The sequence below is a fragment of the Poecilia reticulata genome, chromosome 17 (assembly GCF_904066995.2).
Source record: "Poecilia reticulata chromosome 17, P_reticulata-male-v2, whole genome shotgun sequence".
In the NCBI taxonomy this organism is placed as follows: Eukaryota; Metazoa; Chordata; class Actinopteri; order Cyprinodontiformes; family Poeciliidae; genus Poecilia; species Poecilia reticulata.
In genome coordinates, this window is record NC_088846.1 from 7,101,581 (window position 1) to 7,121,621 (window position 20,041).

The 20,041-nt window shown below is 40.8% G+C and overlaps 1 protein-coding gene across 2 annotated transcripts in view; it reads left to right on the plus strand.

Moving 5' to 3' along the window:
• Positions 1-98: 98 nt before the first annotated feature.
• LOC103478950 (unconventional myosin-VIIa-like) overlaps positions 99-20,041 on the plus strand; it is a 29,849-nt gene continuing 9,906 nt past the window's right edge. For both annotated transcript variants that reach the window (XM_081597796.1, XM_008433110.3), the window contains exons 1-32: positions 99-1,332; positions 1,512-1,613; positions 1,706-1,858; positions 2,826-2,894; positions 2,972-3,087; positions 3,175-3,302; positions 4,031-4,173; positions 4,435-4,548; positions 4,652-4,805; positions 6,703-6,779; positions 6,872-6,991; positions 7,964-8,106; positions 8,204-8,414; positions 8,497-8,632; positions 8,733-8,899; positions 9,284-9,424; positions 10,254-10,412; positions 10,538-10,630; positions 11,600-11,694; positions 11,914-11,998; positions 12,120-12,221; positions 15,186-15,503; positions 15,597-15,848; positions 16,417-16,587; positions 16,689-16,757; positions 16,851-16,975; positions 17,115-17,241; positions 18,138-18,257; positions 18,338-18,511; positions 18,600-18,830; positions 19,258-19,428; positions 19,510-19,627. In XM_081597796.1, coding sequence (XP_081453922.1) covers positions 1,321-1,332; positions 1,512-1,613; positions 1,706-1,858; positions 2,826-2,894; positions 2,972-3,087; positions 3,175-3,302; positions 4,031-4,173; positions 4,435-4,548; positions 4,652-4,805; positions 6,703-6,779; positions 6,872-6,991; positions 7,964-8,106; positions 8,204-8,414; positions 8,497-8,632; positions 8,733-8,899; positions 9,284-9,424; positions 10,254-10,412; positions 10,538-10,630; positions 11,600-11,694; positions 11,914-11,998; positions 12,120-12,221; positions 15,186-15,503; positions 15,597-15,848; positions 16,417-16,587; positions 16,689-16,757; positions 16,851-16,975; positions 17,115-17,241; positions 18,138-18,257; positions 18,338-18,511; positions 18,600-18,830; positions 19,258-19,428; positions 19,510-19,627 — 4,396 coding nt within the window. In that variant the 5' untranslated portion in view covers positions 99-1,320. The remainder of the gene's footprint in view (positions 1,333-1,511; positions 1,614-1,705; positions 1,859-2,825; positions 2,895-2,971; positions 3,088-3,174; positions 3,303-4,030; positions 4,174-4,434; positions 4,549-4,651; positions 4,806-6,702; positions 6,780-6,871; positions 6,992-7,963; positions 8,107-8,203; positions 8,415-8,496; positions 8,633-8,732; positions 8,900-9,283; positions 9,425-10,253; positions 10,413-10,537; positions 10,631-11,599; positions 11,695-11,913; positions 11,999-12,119; positions 12,222-15,185; positions 15,504-15,596; positions 15,849-16,416; positions 16,588-16,688; positions 16,758-16,850; positions 16,976-17,114; positions 17,242-18,137; positions 18,258-18,337; positions 18,512-18,599; positions 18,831-19,257; positions 19,429-19,509; positions 19,628-20,041) is intronic.

Consider the following 20,041-nt stretch of genomic DNA (forward strand, 5'->3'; position numbering starts at 1 on the left):
CTTTTTTTCACCTTTTTTCTTTTTGTCTGTTATGGGTAAGTACAAATTTATAGCCAGCTGCCTGAACGATGTTATGCGCATAAAAAAAAAAATTAAACTTGGCATTTGGGGATTAAGCCTGTAAAGAAACATACCGTCACATTTCTAAAAATAATGGCTCGAGTAAATATTTTCGCCAAGGGTTTTTTGTTTTTTCTTTTGCCTAAAAAATCTTGTGGGAATAAAAAGAGGTGGTAATCCCCCCAAATAATTTTTGGTCATTATTGATGTAGGTCATTATTTTAGAAAGGAGACGACATACAGTGTGAGAAGCACAAAGCCTCGGGAGACACAAACATTCAGAAATTTATGTATGCCATGCTTGATTGTAATACAGCAAGATCCTCCGACCATCTCCTATATTTATATTTTTGGGGGCTTCAATTTAATTCAAAGAGGATTTAAAGACATCTCATGTCTTAAATTTGACTTGCTGATCCAGTGAGCAGAAAAACGTGACCGGTCAGGGTTGAACTCCTGAGTGAAGCTATATGGCCACGAGGAAGGAGTTTTTAAGCTCTGCTGTTTATCTTTATTGGTGTGGCAGCGAGATGCTCCCTTACACCTCCTTGGATTTACACAAGCAGGGTCCAAAGGCTGCACATAAATTCATCTTACCACTGACTCTGGCAAATCTACGTCAAGGCTGTTTATGTAAACTATTAAATAACAGAAGCATCGATGCTGATGTTGTGGCAGCTCTCTATACTAAAACTTCATAGATTTAGCCTCAATATTTGGTTGCCTATTATCCGGTGGGTCAATCTAGAGCTGCTTAACGCACGGTGTTCAAACAAAGGCAGTGATTTCACAAACGTTTATTTCAAGTTGAGGAAAAAGGTTTGACCAAACGCCACCCTGGGGACAAGGGCGGATTCTGAAAGAGGTCATTAAAGGGGAAGACAGCTGTTCACCTCTACAAGTTTCATTTCCTTTCCGTCAGAGCCAGTCCAAAGTCAAAGCATCATAAACCGTCCATCAGTCATAGAAGAACCGTGTTTCCTCCTTCCTTATACTGAGTCGGCTGCTAAACGAGCTCAAGCCAAGTCGGGAGGCTTAATGAGGATCACGGACTAAAGGATCCAGGGGTATTCTTCCTAATTATTTTTAGTTTATGGTATATTTTCCTCTTTCTTTTTTTTCTCCCTCTAAATATTTGACATTTTAACTCAGAACTCACAAGTGGACTTTGTTGAACACAATGAATTACGGTGACACAGCTCAAAGTTAAGAAACTCACATTTGGATTTATTTCAGGGAACTGGAAAAGCCTAATTCAAGATGCTGAGAAAGGTAAGACTGTGAAGTGTCTCGTGTTTATACTTTATGTTTAAAAAGTTATCTTATCAGATCTGACTGTTATATGACCTCTGTGTCTATTCATAAAACCTAGCCACATAATAACCTGTAGAATACCAGAAACTACACAAAGCGGTCGAGTTTGCCATTGTCATGGGCCATTTTGTTTCCAGGGAGAATCGGTCTGGGTGGATTCAAAGATCGGGGTCCACATTGGAGCCCGGGTCAAAGAAACGCCATCTGGTCAGAGGCTACTGGTGGACGATGAGGGAAATGTACGTAACCTCTGATGACAAAATGGAGAAGAAGGGGAAAAAAACCCGTCTCCATCTGGCACTGAGCGCATTTTCTCTCAATGTTCCCTCAGGAGCGGAGCCTGTCACTGGAGGAGGAAGCCTCGCTCAAGATTATGCATCCGACATCTGTGGAGGGGGTGGATGACATGATCAAGCTCGGGGACATGACGGAGGCCGCCCTCCTCAGGAACCTGCTGCTCAGACACAAGCAGGGCCACATCTACGTGAGTCACATGCTCACTCTGGAAAACACCGTGGATGATTTTCCCAGGAAACGCGCTACTTTACACACCAGTTTGTTCATGCGGAGTCATCTTTTAGAGGTTTCCACAGAAAGATAAGTAGAATAATTGCCTGGGTAATGAAATTATATGAGTATTCGCCTAGTTAAAATATTTTTATTGAGCCACCAGTCTGAGATGGCACACTAGTTCCTCAAATGTCTTCTTTTGGAAATGCAATTTCTACCCAAAAATACATTTAGTGGATCTTTTTAGAATAAAAGATGAGAGCAAAATAAATAATCACTTTCCCCATCTTTTAATAGACATATACTCTACTTAAAGAAAAAATAAATTTGTAGAAAAAAAACCTTTGTGGCTGCTATAACCTGGTTGTGTTAGTGTACGCCCTTTAGTACTCAGCCACAGCTAACAGCTAGCTATTAGAACATTGGGACAGCAATAATAACTAATAGCTAACTATTAGCTATTGTTGTGGTACACAACAATAACAATAGCTAATAGATAAGAAGCTGTTAGCTGCTAGCTAACAATAGCTAATGAACTCTCTGCAATAGTTTTAGCTAAAGATAAGCAACTATGCAAATTTCCCAACAGAGCGTTTCGCTTTATTCCTGGTTTATCAGATTTTCTACAACTGATGGCAGCTGTGAATTCAAAAGGAGCTGAAAACATTAAAACATATTCTATTTTGAACTGTACAGAATATGTCACCTTGAAGGTGGGGGAAAAAAATGGAAGTGATCTCAACAAGGGTGTATCTCAGAGGTTTTCTTAATAAAAACAAGCTGAGCGTGAAGGATTTTTATTTTTCTGCATTTATTCTATAGTTTCTATTTATTTTTACAATTTATATATTCATAAATAAGGAGCTTTTGATCCTTCTCCTCACACCAAATCATATTTTCTTCTGCTGACCACAGATCTTTTTTTTTTGTTTGTTCTCCAGACCTTCATCGGTTCCGTTTTGGTGGCAGTGAATCCCTACCAGGATTTTCCAATATATTCACCTGAACAGGTAGATTTGTGCCTCTTATTTCCATCCATCACACAACCTGGAGCCGTCTCCACCAATCACATCCTGCCGTTCTGCAGGTGACTTTATATCACAGTCGGAAGCTTGGAGAACTCCCCCCACACATCTTTGCTATCGCTGAGTCCTGCTACTTCAACATGATGCGCAACCTCAGAAACCAGTGTTGCATCATCAGGTCAGAGACTGCCATGTGTTGCCATGGGTTACGCCACTCTTGCTTTTTTTTATTCTTGTTCATCCATGTTCTATGCTTTTCTCTCAGCGGGGAATCTGGAGCAGGGAAGACGGAGAGCACAAAACTGATCCTGCAGTACTTGGCGGCAGTCAGCGGGAAACTCTCCCAGAAGTCGATTGAAAATCAGATCTTGCAGTCCAACCCGATTCTGGAAGGTACGCCAGCAGCACCTTTAGAGTGTTTTCAGAGCTGACAGTCCGGTAGACCTGGTTTGATTGGGAAGCAATGTTGGAATGGTTGTTACGTTTTCAGATGGTGCGGTTTGCTTTCACACTGCACTGTGTCAAACTATCCAAACTAGTTGAAGAACCTGTTTCCCTCCTTGCCTGTGGAGGCGATTCACCAAGAACCGCTGAAGGAAACGACATAAAAACCTCAGAAGAAGACACTGAGTGCCAACTTCCTCCTTCACAAAATGTTAACAAAAATGGAGTGGGGTCAGATTTGAGCAATTGTAGGATTTCTCGTTTGTCATTGGTAAAAGACCACAAGCTATCGCTTTACACAAGCATTTGTTTTTGGTGTTATTTACCCAGAATGCCCTGCGGTTTTGGTTGCTGCCTGCTTTTGGAGCAGTCTCTGGTTCGCTTGGCGTTCACGCATGCATTCGAATCGCGCCTGAGTTCACTTCAATCAAACTGATGTGGACCGGAGTTTGCTTGCTTTAGGTTCCCGTCAGAATTGGATTGTGCGTTCACACCTCCACCAAACGAACCAGACTTTCTATTCAAACGAACTAGAGTTCTATTAAAGCGGACTAAACGAAGCTGGTGTGAATCTGCTCTTAGCTGCCCTTAGGCTTGTGTGAACAAAAAAAGCAGTCGTCGTGGATTTAAAAAAAAAAAAAATTTTTTTAAACACCATGGTTTTCTGTTTCTTTCAGCTTTTGGGAACGCCAAGACAATTCGCAACGACAACTCCAGCCGCTTCGGCAAGTACTTGGAGATCTTCTTCAACAAAGACGGGGTGATCGAAGGCGCTCGTGTGGAGCAGTACCTCCTGGAAAAGTCTCGAGTGTGCCATCAGGTGAGGTAGCTCTGTCCAAACAGATCTTGCCTGTCTGTTATCTCTGCGGCGGGCAGGTCAGTGCTGTAAACTCATAAAATCCACCGGAGGATATCTCTGGAGTGTGTTGTTGGTGTTTCAATCCGCTTGGTGAGATTATTCAATAACTGTTATGAGGACGAAAAACATGATATTAATCATAGTCCACTCTAACAGAAAAGCTTGAGCATATTTGGTTTCCTCTTCTGTCGCCATAAACGTTTATTTTTCTCACCATCTCAGGCCTCAGAGGAGCGAAACTACCATATATTTTACTGCCTGTTGGCAGGAATCACCACTGAAGAGAGGAAGACTTTGAGGCTTGATCGTTCCAAGGAATATAACTACATTACTAAGGTACTCCGAATAATAGTCACACTTCATTCTGGGAAACAGATGCACCCCTCACGACACTTACATCCACCAGTTGTCCGCAACCGAAGTCTCTTGTGTCCTTTAGGGCAACTGCATGGTGTGCGAAGGCAGAGACGATGCTAAAGATCTCCACCTCATCCGCTCAGCCATGAAGACGCTGAACTTCTCAGAAGACCAGTTCCAGGAAATCCTCAAGCTGCTGGCGGCCATGTTACACCTCGGAAACGTCAGCTTCAAGGGTGAGCGCCGTTAGATCGGGAGTGGTGGCTTCACGCAGTCCTACTTTACCGCAAAATTCACAACATCATGGCTGAAGCTTTAACTCTGTTTTTAAGGGAAGCAGAAACGGAATTAATTAATACTAAGAATATCACGAATACAAATGACTGGAAACTTGAAGTGCTTTTTAATGTTACTCGCATCTTATTATATTTGTAAAGCACGTTTCAGCAATAAAACAGCTCAAAGTGCTTTACACCATAGAAACATCATACAGAAACCAATCGAGAAACGAGCACTAAACATTACACCTGCATCATCAAGCAAATATACATCACACATACTGATCAATGTTCCAGTTATTATTAATCAAAGGCAGTTCTAAAAAGGGTTTTTAGCCTGGATTTAAAGAAATTTTAAGTGTTTCAGCATCTTTGCAGTTTTCTGGAAGTTTCTTCCAGATTTGTGGTGCAGCTCTTGAACTTTTTCACGCTTGCAACAAAATTTGATGCGTTCTGTTGTTTTGTTTTTTTTTATCAGATAGTCTAACATAAAGTTGAAACAGCAGTGTTGTGGAAGGGAAATGGTTATTTGATTCATTTCAATAAAAAAAAAGAAAGAAAATGTGGCTTGGATTTGCATTTAGCTTTACTTCTCTACTGGAAAGTTTCTACCAGCATAAAAACTCTAAAATCTTATTTAAATTGGAAGGAGAGCATTTGTGAAAAGCATTTTTGAAGATTCTCAGTTAAATTTAGGTCTGGACTTTGACTACACCATTCTATTTTTATTTTTAAATGTGTCTTGTGCGACACTCAGAATTATTGCTGCTTTGTGTTTCATCGCTGACCTGTCTGCTGTTTCTTCTTCGGTACTCTCTAACACCTTTACACAAACATGGTCTCTGTTTACTCATCCGGCATTTTGTTGTAGCACATTTGATTTAGAACAGGGATGTCCAAAATGTGGGCCGGAGCTCATTTGCGGCCCTCTGCACAATTTTCTTTGGCCCCTCTGCCCACAATACAAAAAAATGGAGCGAATTTGCGATTAATGCTTCTCCAGATTTTGCTGATAAACATAGATAACAAAAGAAAGAGAAAACAAGAGTAAAAAAGAAACTCCAAAAGTTTTGGAATATTACTTGTCATGTTAATATCGCAAATATGCAACGGTTTATATTTTGGATCAACAATGATTTACAAATTCCTTTTCTACAAAAATCGGACTTCTTTGCTTTATTGAAATATTGTCTACTTAGCATATTATTGAAGAGGTATAAACAATAAATATCTTAAGAAAGAAATTTTTTCAGTTTTGATAAAAAATAAACAAATAAATAAATGCGGCCCTCCAGTTCTCTCAACTTAACAATTTTGGCACAAAAGGCAAAAACTTTGACCTACACTGATTCAAGAGTGTCACAGTAAAGGGGTTGGACAAACACTCTTCCCACTTTCCTAGGCTGACAGGGGTCAAAGGTTAAATCTCCCAACCATACACTGAAGTTTCTAGTTGCACCATCGTTATAATAACAATAAAATAAACAATTACATTCTTGCAACTCTTAAAACGAGGTGAAGGGAGTCCACGGTGCATGGTTTCGTTAGACACAGATAAGGAGACGAGCTTGAAAACAGAAAATCCTGCATTAGGAGCAATAAAAACATAATTTTACTGGCCTCTAAAGATTGTGACACAGTGCAGCTAATAAAGTTACACCCTCACGCCGTATCTGGAATGTAAGCTTTAAAAAGGAACCAAGCTGAAATGTTTTATAGAATTAAATTCACTTTATGACTATTTATCATTTAGTAAAATAACAATACACACTTTTAAAATTCGTGGTGGTTCAAGTTCATGTCATTATAGTCATTTGTGGGGTTTTTTTTGTTTTGTTTCATTGCATACGACCAGGCTCCGTCATCCAGAACCTGGAATCCAGTGACGTGGGCGAATCGGAGAATTTCACCTTCGCCTCGTCGCTGCTGCAGGTAGGCGGCCGGGCCACCCCCGTCCACACGTCCTCTTTGCTGTAAATACGCCGCCGCTCCTGGTTGGATTTTAACATGCGCTCGCCCGACAGGTGCAAAGGTCCGTCCTGGCCGACAGCCTGACGCATCGCTCCTTCATGACCAACAGAGAGCGAGTCACTAAGGCCCTCAGCGCCGAGCAGGCCACTGACTGCAGGGACGCCTTTGTGAAGGTACCAAAGTTTAGCCACGGACTGTAAATCACAGCTGGCTGTTTCCTTATTGAGGCCTAAATCAGGACAACAGTGGCACAACTGTGTTACAGTCCATCTTATAAGCAAAGGGAGCCAGTCAAATCTGTCTTAGAGCAACAACTACCTCGACGGAAAGAGCTACTCAGTGAAATGTAAAAAAAATACATATCTTTATAACTTCTTTGCATTCTTTTAAGGTGACTGTATGGCTGTGGCTGCATGACGCAGCAGTCAAAGCCCCATTAACACAAATATTGCCCTTGAACAACACATCGGCTTCTTTGGGAAACCGTTTACGTAAAGAAGTGTGATTTTATCACTAAGATGAAATTTTTTTATGCTCTCATGGATAAACAGTGAAGTTTTCATTAAAGAAGCACCGATCCGATATTAATGTGTATATTGATATTGGAATTTTTTTTAGATTGATTAATGTGATCCATAAGGCCAGATCTATTCAGTCTAATTCTATGCTTCGTGCTCTGAGTGACGTAGTGCTTTATTATTTATTTTCACATTATATTTAGAATTCCTCATTGTACTTTATGAACCATTATAAAGAAAGTTTGTTGCAGTTTATTTTTTACATTATTTTTACCGATATGTAAATGATTATTGTTGTTCTCAGTTTCAGTTTCTTTATTATTTTTACATTGGCTGTTTTACTCCTATTTGCACAGGCTGAACAAATTGAAGTTGTTTTTACATGTTTGACCAAGCTCGTGAAGCTACTGCTGTATTTAAATGGTGAAAAAGTTTTTAAATTAATTCAGTACATTTACATCTATGTTTTAAAAAAAAAGAAACATTTTAAGTCAGCTTTATTTTTTATTTTTTCATTCCGTTTCGGTCGATACCAAACTTCAGATATTGGTTTCGGAAGTGAAAAAAATGGATCGGTGCATCCCTAAAAACGTCTTTTATTTATTCTGTGATTTTCTTTTCTCACAGGCTATCTACAACAAACTCTTCATATGGATTGTTGGAAAAATCAACAGTGTCATCTATCAGAAACTGTCCGACAAACCCAGTTCTTCGCTCCTGTCCATCGGCCTGCTCGACATCTTCGGCTTTGAGAACTTCCAAACAAACAGGTCGAAAGATTTTTCTGCTTGCTATTGAATTTTACAAACTTCGCTACGGTTACAGTATATCTTATACGTGTGGGTTTTTTTTCTTTTCTTTTACCAGTTTCGAACAGCTTTGCATCAACTTCGCTAACGAGAAGCTGCAGCAGTTCTTTGTGGCCCACATCTTCAAGCTGGAGCAGAAAGAATACCAGAAAGAGGGCGTGCTGTGGAACAACATTAAGTTCACCGACAACCAGAAAGTCCTAGACCTTCTGGCCGGGAAGTCGTGCAACGTGCTCGCTCTGATCGACGAAGAGAGCCACTTTCCGCAGGTGCGCCGAACGGACCTTAGGTCTAGATTTCTTAAATGATTAAGAAAACCAGTTCTCAGTTTTCACTTTGCTTACGCCACAGGGGACAGACTCCACCCTGCTGACCAAGTTGAACAAAGAACACCGAGGAGACAACGACTACATCGGTTCCAAGCGCGAACACGAAACAGACTTTGGAATTCGCCACTTTGCTGGCCCCGTTTACTACAACACCAACGGTAAAGCAAACCGCCAAGCAAAAACAAAAAAAAAGAAAAACGTCTGTGATGCTGGACTTCTGGGAATACAAAGATGATTTTTCTTTTTCTCCCTCTGTAGGATTTCTGGAAAAGAACAGAGACGGCGTCAGTTATGACATCATTAAAACGATCGGCGTCTCCACCAGTAAGCTCCTCCGGGAGATCTTTGAGAAGGACATGCCAACCAATGGACTGAAGGCAGCTAAAAGCGCAAAGTTCATCTTGTCGCCGCAGAACTCACCACGGGTAGGAAGCTACGTCTTCCTTTCAGCTTCATACCTGATATCAGTAGATATCAGTAAAAACACCACAACAGTTGTTTTCTATTTATTTTACCCAATTAATTACAAAAAACTCCCAAAATAAACCAGGAAATTGCATTCTTATGGTTAAATTAAATTAATTTAACAGTAAGTAATCTTATCTCATACAACTTGCATATATTAAGAGATTTAAATCTCTGCTTAAGGTCCTATTCATAACTGATATGATCATAAAAATTGGAAATTAGATCAAAATCTGCCAGATTCGTCAAACCCTAATGTTCCTCGACTTCTCATTTATCTTCCCCAAGTTACTTTGTTTCCACGGTTACTGGCGTTGTAAGTTTTCCTTTTGTCGTCTCCGCAGCTGCAGAACGACAAACGCAAGCAAATGCCAACACTGAGCGGTCAGTTCCGAGTGTCTCTGGACTCCCTGATGAAGGCCCTGTCCGCCTGCCAGCCGTTCTTCATCCGCTGCTTCAAACCCAACAACGACAAGCAGTCCAAGGTGAGCGAGCGTCTGCCGCCGCGGCACAGATAACGTGCGGCAAACACACGGATGGTCTTCGGTGTGGATGAACGGAGCTCTGCGTGCATGAGATAAAAGATCAAGAGGCTTGATTCCAGTCAACATTCCAAGAAAAAAAATGTCATTTTATGATATCGTGGACAATTAAACAACGGGGAAGCAACCTGGATCGGTTTCAAACTTACAGAGTAAAATGCGAAACTGCGGCAGCAGAAATTCAGTTTCGTAAGTTCAGTTGCACAGACTGTGTATGTGTTTTTTTTTTTTTTTTTTTACCACAGCACAACATTGGTATTTATATATGCATGGAAATGTGGAACAGCAGACTAAACTCACTGGCGAATGTTTATCGGCATCTATCGTCACAATTCCTCTTTTTTTGCGTGAAATGTTTAAGTATATCGTAGTGTCATGGTTCTGAATATTTGGGTACAACTCCCACTGGTGGCGCCTTGATCATTTATCAGCGAGGTTGTGCGATCGTTACAACTATAATCCTTCAATCGATCACAAAATTTTCAAGAGAGGAAGAAATGAAATAACGCCTGCCATGTGTTTTCTGCTGAAAGTCCTGATCTGTTGCATCTCTTTGCCCCTTTGGATTTCATTTTCAGTCCCTCACTCATTCTGAAACTACAGCTTCCATCGAGTCTTTGCTCAGTAACAGCTTTCACTCTGAAGAGTGTTGGTGAAGTGACGCAGAGCCACGTCACATTTCCTCAAATCTGTCTGATTTCAGACAGGGCACCAATTTCTTGGTGCTTCAAAATCAATATATACACGAATCTTCACCCCGTTTCCCTTGCAGAAATTTGACCGAGAGCTGTGCATGCGCCAGCTGAGGTACTCCGGCATGATGGACACCATCCGCATCAGAAGGCTGGGGTATCCCGTGCGTCACAAATTTGAGGACTTCCTGAGCCGCTACCGAGTCCTGCTGAAGACCACCGTCTGCGATCCCAGAACCGTTGAGTTGCTTTTTTTATTCCTGGACTTTGAACAATTTTTCTCCAAAAACAGTTTCATATGGGCGGGAATCTGGGAACCGTGAATGTGAATACGTAACATAAAATCGTTTGACTCTCCCCACAGACCGACGCCGCAGTCTGTTGTGAAGCCATCTGCAAGGCTGTAATAAAAGGAAGGGACGAGTGGAAAATTGGAAGGAAGAAAATCTTTCTAAAGGTACGAAACAAATAAGATTAAAATCTGGTGTACAGTTTATGAATCATTCAAATCACTGCAGTGATTTTTTATCTGTTTATTGCCAAACTGCATCAATTAGTTCCTCCAGTGTTTCAGTATCAATACAGATCCCCGCATTTTTTCGCATGTAACTGATTCATTGAAAGTCTTTCACAAAAATGGTCAGCTCCTCTGTTAACCATTTAATGTTTTTACCAGTGTTGCACTGGGAAGTAGCTCGTATAATGAGCAGATGCGGAGTTCTACCAGGTGCTTGCTATTTCCTCCTGGCTGGTCTGAAGGAGCTGAGAGGAGGAGCTGCTCTGTAAGGCGGAAGCTCAGAAACTGCAGTTCTGAGGAGGAGCTGAATGGTTGCCATAGAGATTAAAGTATTTCTCAAACATGCATGAAAGAATAAAAGCAAATACTCCAGGCCTGTTTTTGATGACGGAATAACATTTTAAAATGATGAAAAACTCAAAAAAGTCGATTTTATATAATACTGCCCCTTTAAGCAACTGCTAACTCCCACCTTCACGGGGCAGTCTTTCTTACTTTTACGACACTGCTGCCTCAAGTCACCATCTGTAATCAACGTGGAAAGTAGGAAAAAGTCACATTACAAACATATAAGCGCAGATATTAGAAAATTCAAAAAAGTAAAATAAAAAAAAACAAAAAAACAAATCATTTAAAAAAATTGAAGTCCCAGAGGGACTGATCAATGTGAAAAGACGATCAATAATAGTTCATTTTAAAAACATTTGAATTAAAACAAAGTAAAAGTTCAATAGTTTGTGAATGGGTTCATTTTGATTTTCCCCAAAATGAAAATGATTTTGACACCCTTTGCTCTGTCTGATTATGTCAGTTTTGAAACTTTATCTGAATTCAAAATTCTTTGAGAAAAAAAATCTAAATCATCTGAAGTCATTAGATTTTTTTTTTGTTGTTGTTGTTTTTTTCCAGGATGCCCACGACGCTGTTCTGGAAAATCTCCGGGAAGCAGAACTGAGCAGGGTGGCCATGGTGATCCAGAGGGTCATGCTGGGAATCAAAGACAGGTGCAGCAAGAAGAGTTGAAATCTTAAATATTTATCTCCCTCCCCCCCTTTTCCTCTCTCCACCCGCAATAACTGATAGGAATATCACCGCAGCACATCTACAGATAGTGATTTACTGCCATCTATGTCGCCTGGATAAGCGAGATGTTACATAAGAACACGTGAAGAGAAGCTGATCATGAGAAATGTTTATTCAACGAATTGAATCTGCTTTTTCAGAAAGTTCTTCCTGAGGAAACGGGGCGCGGCCGTGGTGCTGCAGAAGCAATGGAGAGCTTACAGAGAGAGGGTGGTGCAGAAGAAGGTTTGATGGTTTCTAACTTCCAGTCGACCTTTGGAGTGTGGACCTTACTCATTGAAGCTGAGATCGACCTATTTTTACAAACTTTTTTTTTGTTTTTGTTTTGTTTTGTTTTTTTTTTCAGATCCAGCAGGGTTTCGGGCGCCTGGTGTCAAAGGTCCGCAGTCGGAAGCTGAAGTCTCAGTTCCAGAGACGGCGAGTGGCTGCCGTCGTCATCCAGAGCCAGGCATGTGCTCCGAATACCGAGTGATCACAAGAAAATGAAAGCTCACCCAGGTCTTAACCATGACAAATTTTCCTGGACGATAAATTGTCCTAGAAGTTTTCGCGATAAACAATAATTTTCAAGTAATCGAACGCTAATGACATAATAATAGCAACGCAAGAACGCGTTCTCAAAAATCAGTCAACTTTAAATTCTAATGAACAATCTTGTTGGCACTGGGAACTGGAAGGCATTTTAAATATCCAAAATAATAATAATAACAAAACGAATAAAATGAATTATAAAGTTTCTGTAAACAAAGTTGCCCTTCACAAACAGGGCCTAGCTGATCATCATGCAAATGGAAATTATTGAGCTTGTTTCAATTTATCAATATAATGAATTAATTTATTGCTAATTGCGACAAGCCTAAGCTCACCCTCTTCCAAATGTGGAGCTTTAGAGATCAGGACAAAAGTGGATAAATAAGATTAAAAAGGTTCTAAAAACCATTGAACTCTACCCTCAGCTGTCCAAAGACACGAGGCAGACGACACACTGTCACTATTTATAAAGCCAGACGCGACTTATCAGCCTCACACAACTGTGGAGGGATTTCGTCCCACCCTCCCCACTCAACGCTTCAGTCCATTGAGTCTTGGAGACATTTGTTTAAAGCTCAGGCCAGGCTGAAGTCTGGATAGCGACTGGTGACGTTAGTAAACCTTCATTCAAGTCTCCCTCTCATAGATTTGCCGCTGTGTTTGGGATCGCTCTGCTGTTGGAAGCCAACGTTATTTGCTAACCAGACGACCTCTCAAATGTTTCTGAAATGCGTCGACATGCTAAAGCCAATCGATTTGCTGCAAAGAGCCGAGGGCCTTTGCCACCACTGTGCTCGACGGTTCACAGGTGTTTGCTTGTGCCGATATGTTGCGTTTGGCTTTCTTCAGACTCGGCCCTCTGGATCTGCTCTTATCTGTCCAAAGCACATTGTATGTGCTTTGGACAAATCACATGTATGTGGCATGATCTAGTCAAGACCTGAGTCCTTCTGTTTAAGTATGTCTAAATTGAGTAAATCAGAGCTATTTTGGAAAGAATAGTTAAAAAAAAACCGCTCAGGACCGGTTCTCTTAGTCTCCGGAGCTTTTAGATCCATCCTTGCTCACACATTACTCTGCCAGATTCAGTCTAAGTGACCAGTTCCACGTCAAATTCTGCTCCAGATGAACAACGCTTGTAGAGTTCATAACCCAAAGGATTTGCAAATTCCTTTAGGTTTGTTGTTTTAATATTACAAAAGCTATGAATGGCAAGGTGTAACTTTTTTTCCACTTTAAGATTTCATGACTTAACATCCAACTAGAGCAACATATGTTCTTAATATAAATAATTCAGTTACATCTATGAAGTGGCAGTCAAGAATTAGCAGCAGAATTTTTTATTTTTTTAGCCTGTCGAAAGAAAGAAAAATGAGTGTTCGTTTTCAAAGTCATAGTTTCACAATGTCATTCATTCATTCATTCATTCATAAATATCGAAGTTTCAAACTAAATTGACTAGAAAGCTAAATATTTAGTTGACAAATTAACTATTTAGCTCCATACTGAATATCTAGTTAGCAAGCTAAGTAACCTAAATATTTAGTTAATTTGCAAACTAAATATTTATTTATTTAGCATTAGAAGGCTAAATATTTAGCTTCAAACTAAATATTTAATTAGCATTAGCAAACTAAATATTTAGTTTGAGGCAAAAATATTAAGCTCCAAACTAAATAATTTGTTTTACTAAATACTTAGTTTTAAGTAATTATTTAGTTTTCAAATAACATTTGGTAACACTTTATTTGAAGGGATGTGAATAAGACTGTCATGACACTTTCATAAACATGACATAACACGTCATGAACATGAATAAGCCTTCATGAATATTTATGACTGTTGTCATAAAGCGTCACAGGTGTTTGCTTGTGCCGACATGTTGCGTTTGGCTTTCTTCAGACTCGGCCCTCTGGATCTGCTCTTATCTGTCCAAAGCACATTGCATCCAGAAGTTATGCGGTTCATTTAGATACAACTTTGCAAACCTTTAAGTCAGTGTTTCTCAAACTTTTTTAAGGTGAGGACCACTTCACCCGTTTGTGCTGTTGTGTTGGCGCACAACAGCACAAACTGAAATGAAAGTATTAGTGTCTTAACTCACTTATTGTTGTTCAACCTGTTAAACTTGAGTTGCTTTGGCAGAAACAAAAAGATCTTCTAATGCACCACTAAATACAAAAATTATCCTTCCATTTCTATCAATTGTATTTATTTACCAATGAAATATTTTGAATAAATAAATAGCTGTTGAAGTGCAAGCAGAGCTTTACAAGCAGGCCTCCCATGATAACAAAGTTAGCTGAGCGATTACTTGTCTCAAAAATTATTGCGATAAACGATAATATTGTTTAAAGACTAACTTAGATAGAGAAGACTGATATATCTGACTACCTGATGCAACAGTTCACTCCTCCCTTACACTAAGGAAATGAGGAAAGGGTTGGTGGAGTTGAGCCTTTTTTCATCCAGTGTCATCAATAGAAAAAGAAAAAGGCAGGAAGAAACGATAAAGCCGACAAATTAAAACGAGGTCGATCATTTTCATTTATAATGCGATTTATTGCTTTATTGTTTATCACATCAGACCTAACACAAGCACGCAGAGTAGTAAAAAACAAATAACATTTCTCACTAATTGAGACCAATAAAGAGCCGTTAAAAAGAATCTAATCGCTCGGGAACGACACATCAAAGCCCTCGGCAGGTTTAATTTGGCTTCCTTCTATCATATAAATAATTCTGTCGTTGTTTTCTTTCCGATGGGTCCTTTGAAAACATAGTGTGTTCCTCTTTATCTTATTGATATTTTAAATATTTTATGGTGGATTTCACCCTTCAAATATTTTAACTGCAATTTCTTGTGCTGAACTGACCGTAGGTGCGAGGCTACCGGGCAAGGAAAGACTACCGGCGGAAGAGAGAAGAAATCACCCATCAGGCTTTGCTCTTAGAAATGGAGAGGGAGGAGCAAGAGGATCTAGGCGAGGAACTCCATCAGCGGCTGATGCAAGTCGCTGAAGAGCAGGCTGACATAGAATCACAAAAATCTCTCCGATCTCACGAATCGAAGAAATCTAGTGAATCTGAGAAATCTAGTGAATCGGAAAGCTCCAGTGACTCTGAATCAGAGGACGGCTCAAATAAAAACCTCGGACTCTCTGATGAAGATGCAGAAGACAAAAGATCAGACACCGAGGTCAGGCGACTACTCTGTTGTGTTACGGGGATCCACCGCCGCTTTATTAATTGTCCATAACATTTCCTTTGACCTTCTGTTTCCTCTGAGTAGGACGAGGAAAGCCCTCACAGCTCGAAGGAGATGATGCTCGTCGTCACGCCGGCCTCTAACTCGGCGAGTTCCACGCCGTCGCTGGACGAGGAGGAGGAGGAAGAGACTAATGACGGCTTTGACGACGAGACCAACATATTCTCCTTTTACAACTTCAGCAAGCGCCACTTCCAGAAAGACGAGGACCACAAGCACACTGCACAGAGGCTGAAGCAGCCGCTGCTGCACCACGAGGACGAAGCAGACGCCCTGGTGAGACGACGCGGCAGTATTAATATCTCGGGGTGTTTTCGCACCAACCATGTTAAGTGATCTCTAGTTCGTTTGTCTAGAACGTATCGAACTCTTGTCCGCCTACAAACCCAGGTCTAGGTTTGGTTGAGGTGAACTCTGGCGCGGTTCAAATGCATGTGTGAACGTCAAGCAGACTGGAAACTGCTCCAAAAGCAGGAAGCAGACAATAGTGCTGGGCATTCTGGGTAAATAGAACAAAAACAAGCATGACAGTCTAGCTGAGAAACAGCTCATAGTCTTCTATCAACGACAAACGTGAAATCCTACAGCCGCTAAAATACTCCACTTTTTTGTACATTTTGCAAAGAAGGAAGCTGTGTTCATGCTTTCTTCTAAGGTTTTCCTCGTTTCCTTCAGTGGTTCTTGGTGCAGCGCCCCCACAGGCGAGGAGGGGAACAGGGTTGTCAAAGGGTTTAGTCTGTTTGACAATGTAGTGTGAAAACGCAACAAACATTGCAACTTTGCTCCCCAATCCAACCGAGTCTACTGGACATCTGCCTCACACTCAGTGTTCTCCCTCCGCCAGGCGTCTCTGACCGTGTCCTGGATCATCATGCGGTTCATGGGCGACATACCGGAGCAGAAATCTGCAGATTCCCTATCTCAGCATTCCAGCACACTCTCCCAGAGCACCTTGTCCCGCCTGCTGCCAGGCAGGCAAGGCCGGAGGCTGAGCAACCTGGTGGGGCTGGATCAGGTAAGTTCCTGAGAAACAAGAAACAAAAAAAAATAAAAAATAAAAACATTTTCTTTTATTAGTGGTTGTTATTTCATCTTCATCCATACATTTCTGAACAGAAAATCCTGAGGAAGAACAAGAAAAAGTTTGGCCCTGGGAACAGAAAAGCCTCGACCATCCTGGAGGAGGTTGGAACCATATTTGTCTCTCTTCCAGTTGGTTCTTATTCTTGGTATTATTTGCGTTTATAACTTCTCTGTTTGTTTCCTCACATTTTGCAGCCAGAGAACCTGACCGAGGACGAGGACATTCTGGTGGGTGAGAGCACGACGCTGTATCGCCAGCTCACGCAGCTGGAAAAGCTGCACATTATTGTTGGATATGGCCTGTCACGGCAAGGCATAAGGTAAAATGTGAAGGCAGCTGGCGAAACATTGTTTTTTGGTGGAGAGTAGCGGTAGGTTTTATATATATATATATATATATATATATATATATATATATATATATATATATATATTTCTGACCTTCCTTCGAACTTTTAGGGATGAGATCTACTGTCAGATCTGCAAACAACTGGTGAACAACAGGAACAGAAAGAGCTGCATGCAAGGCTGGGCTCTCCTTTCCCTCTGTCTGGGGATCTTCCCTCCAACGAGCCTCTTCATGGAGGTCAGCACTCTCTGCTCAGACATTCAGATGTGGTACTATGTTCACTGGGTTTGAAAAAGTAGCTACTTTAAAATATAATTTAGCTCCAGTTGATGTTGTGACGGTGTCCTGGAAGAAACTGTTCACCTTCCAGCAGGACAAGGACCCAAAACATGTAGCTTGAGCAACTATATGATGACTTAGAAAAAAATCACATGTATGTGGCATGATCTAGTCAAGACTTGAGTCCTTCTGTTTAAGGATGTCTAAATTGAATAAATCAGAGCTATTTTGGAAAGAATAATTACTGATTAAACTTTAGCTTTAATAACATAAAGTTACCTAATTTTTAAAGTGCAATCAGTAATACTTTTATAACAAATTTATATCAGTAATGATTTCTTGGTTAATGTCAAGTTGTCATAACAAAGACATTTTGAATAAAGTCAACTTTGTATTAAAAGTGTCATAATTTACCGAATGACGCTTTGACAACAGTCATAAATATTCATGAAGGCTTATTCATGTTCATGACAGATGTTATGTCATGTTTATGAAGGTGTCATGTCAGTCTTATTCACCCCCCTTCAAATAAAGTGTTACCACATATTTAGCTTGCCGTCTAAATATTTAGTTTGGAGCTAAATAGTTAACTAAGCTCGGTTAGTTGCAAAGTAACTGTTTAGTTTGCAAGCTAAATATTTAACTTTAAACTAAATATGCAGCTTGCTTACTAAATATTTAGTTTGAATCTGTGACAATTATGAATGAATGAATAACTTTGAGGCGAAGACGAAATGAACCAAATTATTGCTGTTGCTTTTTTTACCGTGTAACTTTACAAACGCCACCCCGTAGGTTTTCCATTCTACAGCCATTGTTTCTCATCGTTTTCCATGTTTTCTGCTCTCCCGCAGTGTTTGGAGAGCTTCCTCCAAAGAGGTCCATACGGTTACAGAGAGTACTGCATTGAGAGGCTACATCGCATAGTAGCCAACGGAGAGAGAAAAGAGCTGCCCTGTTGGATAGAGCTGAAGGTAAAGTCCTGTATCCTGATGAATTTGGTTGTAGAGTGACTCTTTCGGTCATTTTCGCTCATCATTATCTATGACCTCAGGCCGCCAACAACAAGGAGCCCATTGATTGGTTGGTGACACTAATGAATGATGAAACGGTCAAAGTGCAGCTGGATTCAGCCTCCACCTCCTCAGAAGTCTGCCAGGCTGTGGCTAACAAGCTCAAACTCAAGGACACCTTTGGTTTTTCCGTCTACATCAGCTTCTACGAAAAGGTTCCTGGGAGCTTCTTAGGTCACGTGGCTTAAGTGTTCCTACCTGCCCTATCACGCTGTTATATCTGTGCTGGTGTCTTGTCTCCAGATGTGGTCTCTGGGATCCTGCGGGAAGAACCACGTGTTGGATGCCGTGTCTCAGTGTGAGCAGGAAATGAGGAGGCAGGGCAGGGAGGAGAAGGACACGCCCTGGAGCCTCTCCATCCGCAAGGAGCTGTTCTCTCCGTGGCACGACTGCGACCAGGACGCAGTCAGCACGGATCTGATCTACAAGCAGGTCATCAAGGGCATCAAGTCTGGAGAATACGTCTGTGAGAAGGTGAGAGGCTGAAGACAAGCTTCTGTTTTAACTGTTCCTGAAGGGGAAATGTATTCCTGCAGCTTCAGACTGGTTATAGAGATTTGGTTGAGTTGACAAATTGAATTAATGAAACATTGTAGAGCAGCAGATAATTGAATATTTCAGCAATATCTGTCAGATGCAGATACGAGAACCTAACTTAGAGCAGAGGTTCCCAGGGGATTGACATTAGCTACTGAAAAATTCAAGATTTTTTAGATTAGCGTGTTTGGTGTCAAATCATAACCTACATATTTTGAACTATAGAAATTATACATGTTTTACTGATCTTCTGTTTCCTTTATTGTTTTTTTTCCAAAATCTAGGTTTACAGTTTTGCCATAATCCATTTTCTGATAAACTGTATCTATAAATATTCACAGCCTGGGTTTTCTTCTTTTTTCAGGAGGATGAATACGTCCAGCTGGCTGCGATGCACTACTTTGTCCAGTTCGGCTCCCAGGAGCCCACCAGAGAGAGGGTGCAGAGGGTGGTCCAGGAGTGCATCACCACCACGCGGATTGAGAGCAGGTCCATGACTATGTGGATCGATCTCATCACGGCGGAACTCTCAAAGGTGAAGGGACAGAGCGGCGGTCTGAATGTTGCAGTGAAATCCACGTAATCATGAGCTGAGCTCAGACTTTGGTTCTTGTAGGAGAGCTACAACAACGGGAGACTGCGGGTGGAAAAGGTGAAAGGAGACGTGGTGGACATCGCCCGGCAGAACTGGCCGCTCGACTTTTCCAAGCTTTACGAAGTCACAATGACGTCAGGTCGGTGGACGTAACTCGCCCTGTTAAAGACGCAGCTCAAAGCTGCGTACGAGCAAAATTACAAAACCATGCAGAACATATTTCCTGTCATGTAGCGCCTTCCAGAGGTATTGATAACCCTCCTCATTTTGCCATGTTCCAAGTATTACAAAATGGGAAAGTTGGAGGATTGTCATGTCCACAAAAATGAGATCATCTTATGCTGTGTAAATAAAACCATAAAAGCAGTTTATGAAAAATGAAAAATTCTAATAAATTGAAAGGAGCAATCATTACTTAACTGTACTTAACTGTACATCTCCTGCCTATAAGACTCATTATAAACTTTCAAATATATGAATAAAAACAAGAGAAAGTTTTTTTAGATTCTCTCTTTGCAAATCCAGACATTTTTCTTATTACAAAAATAGCTTG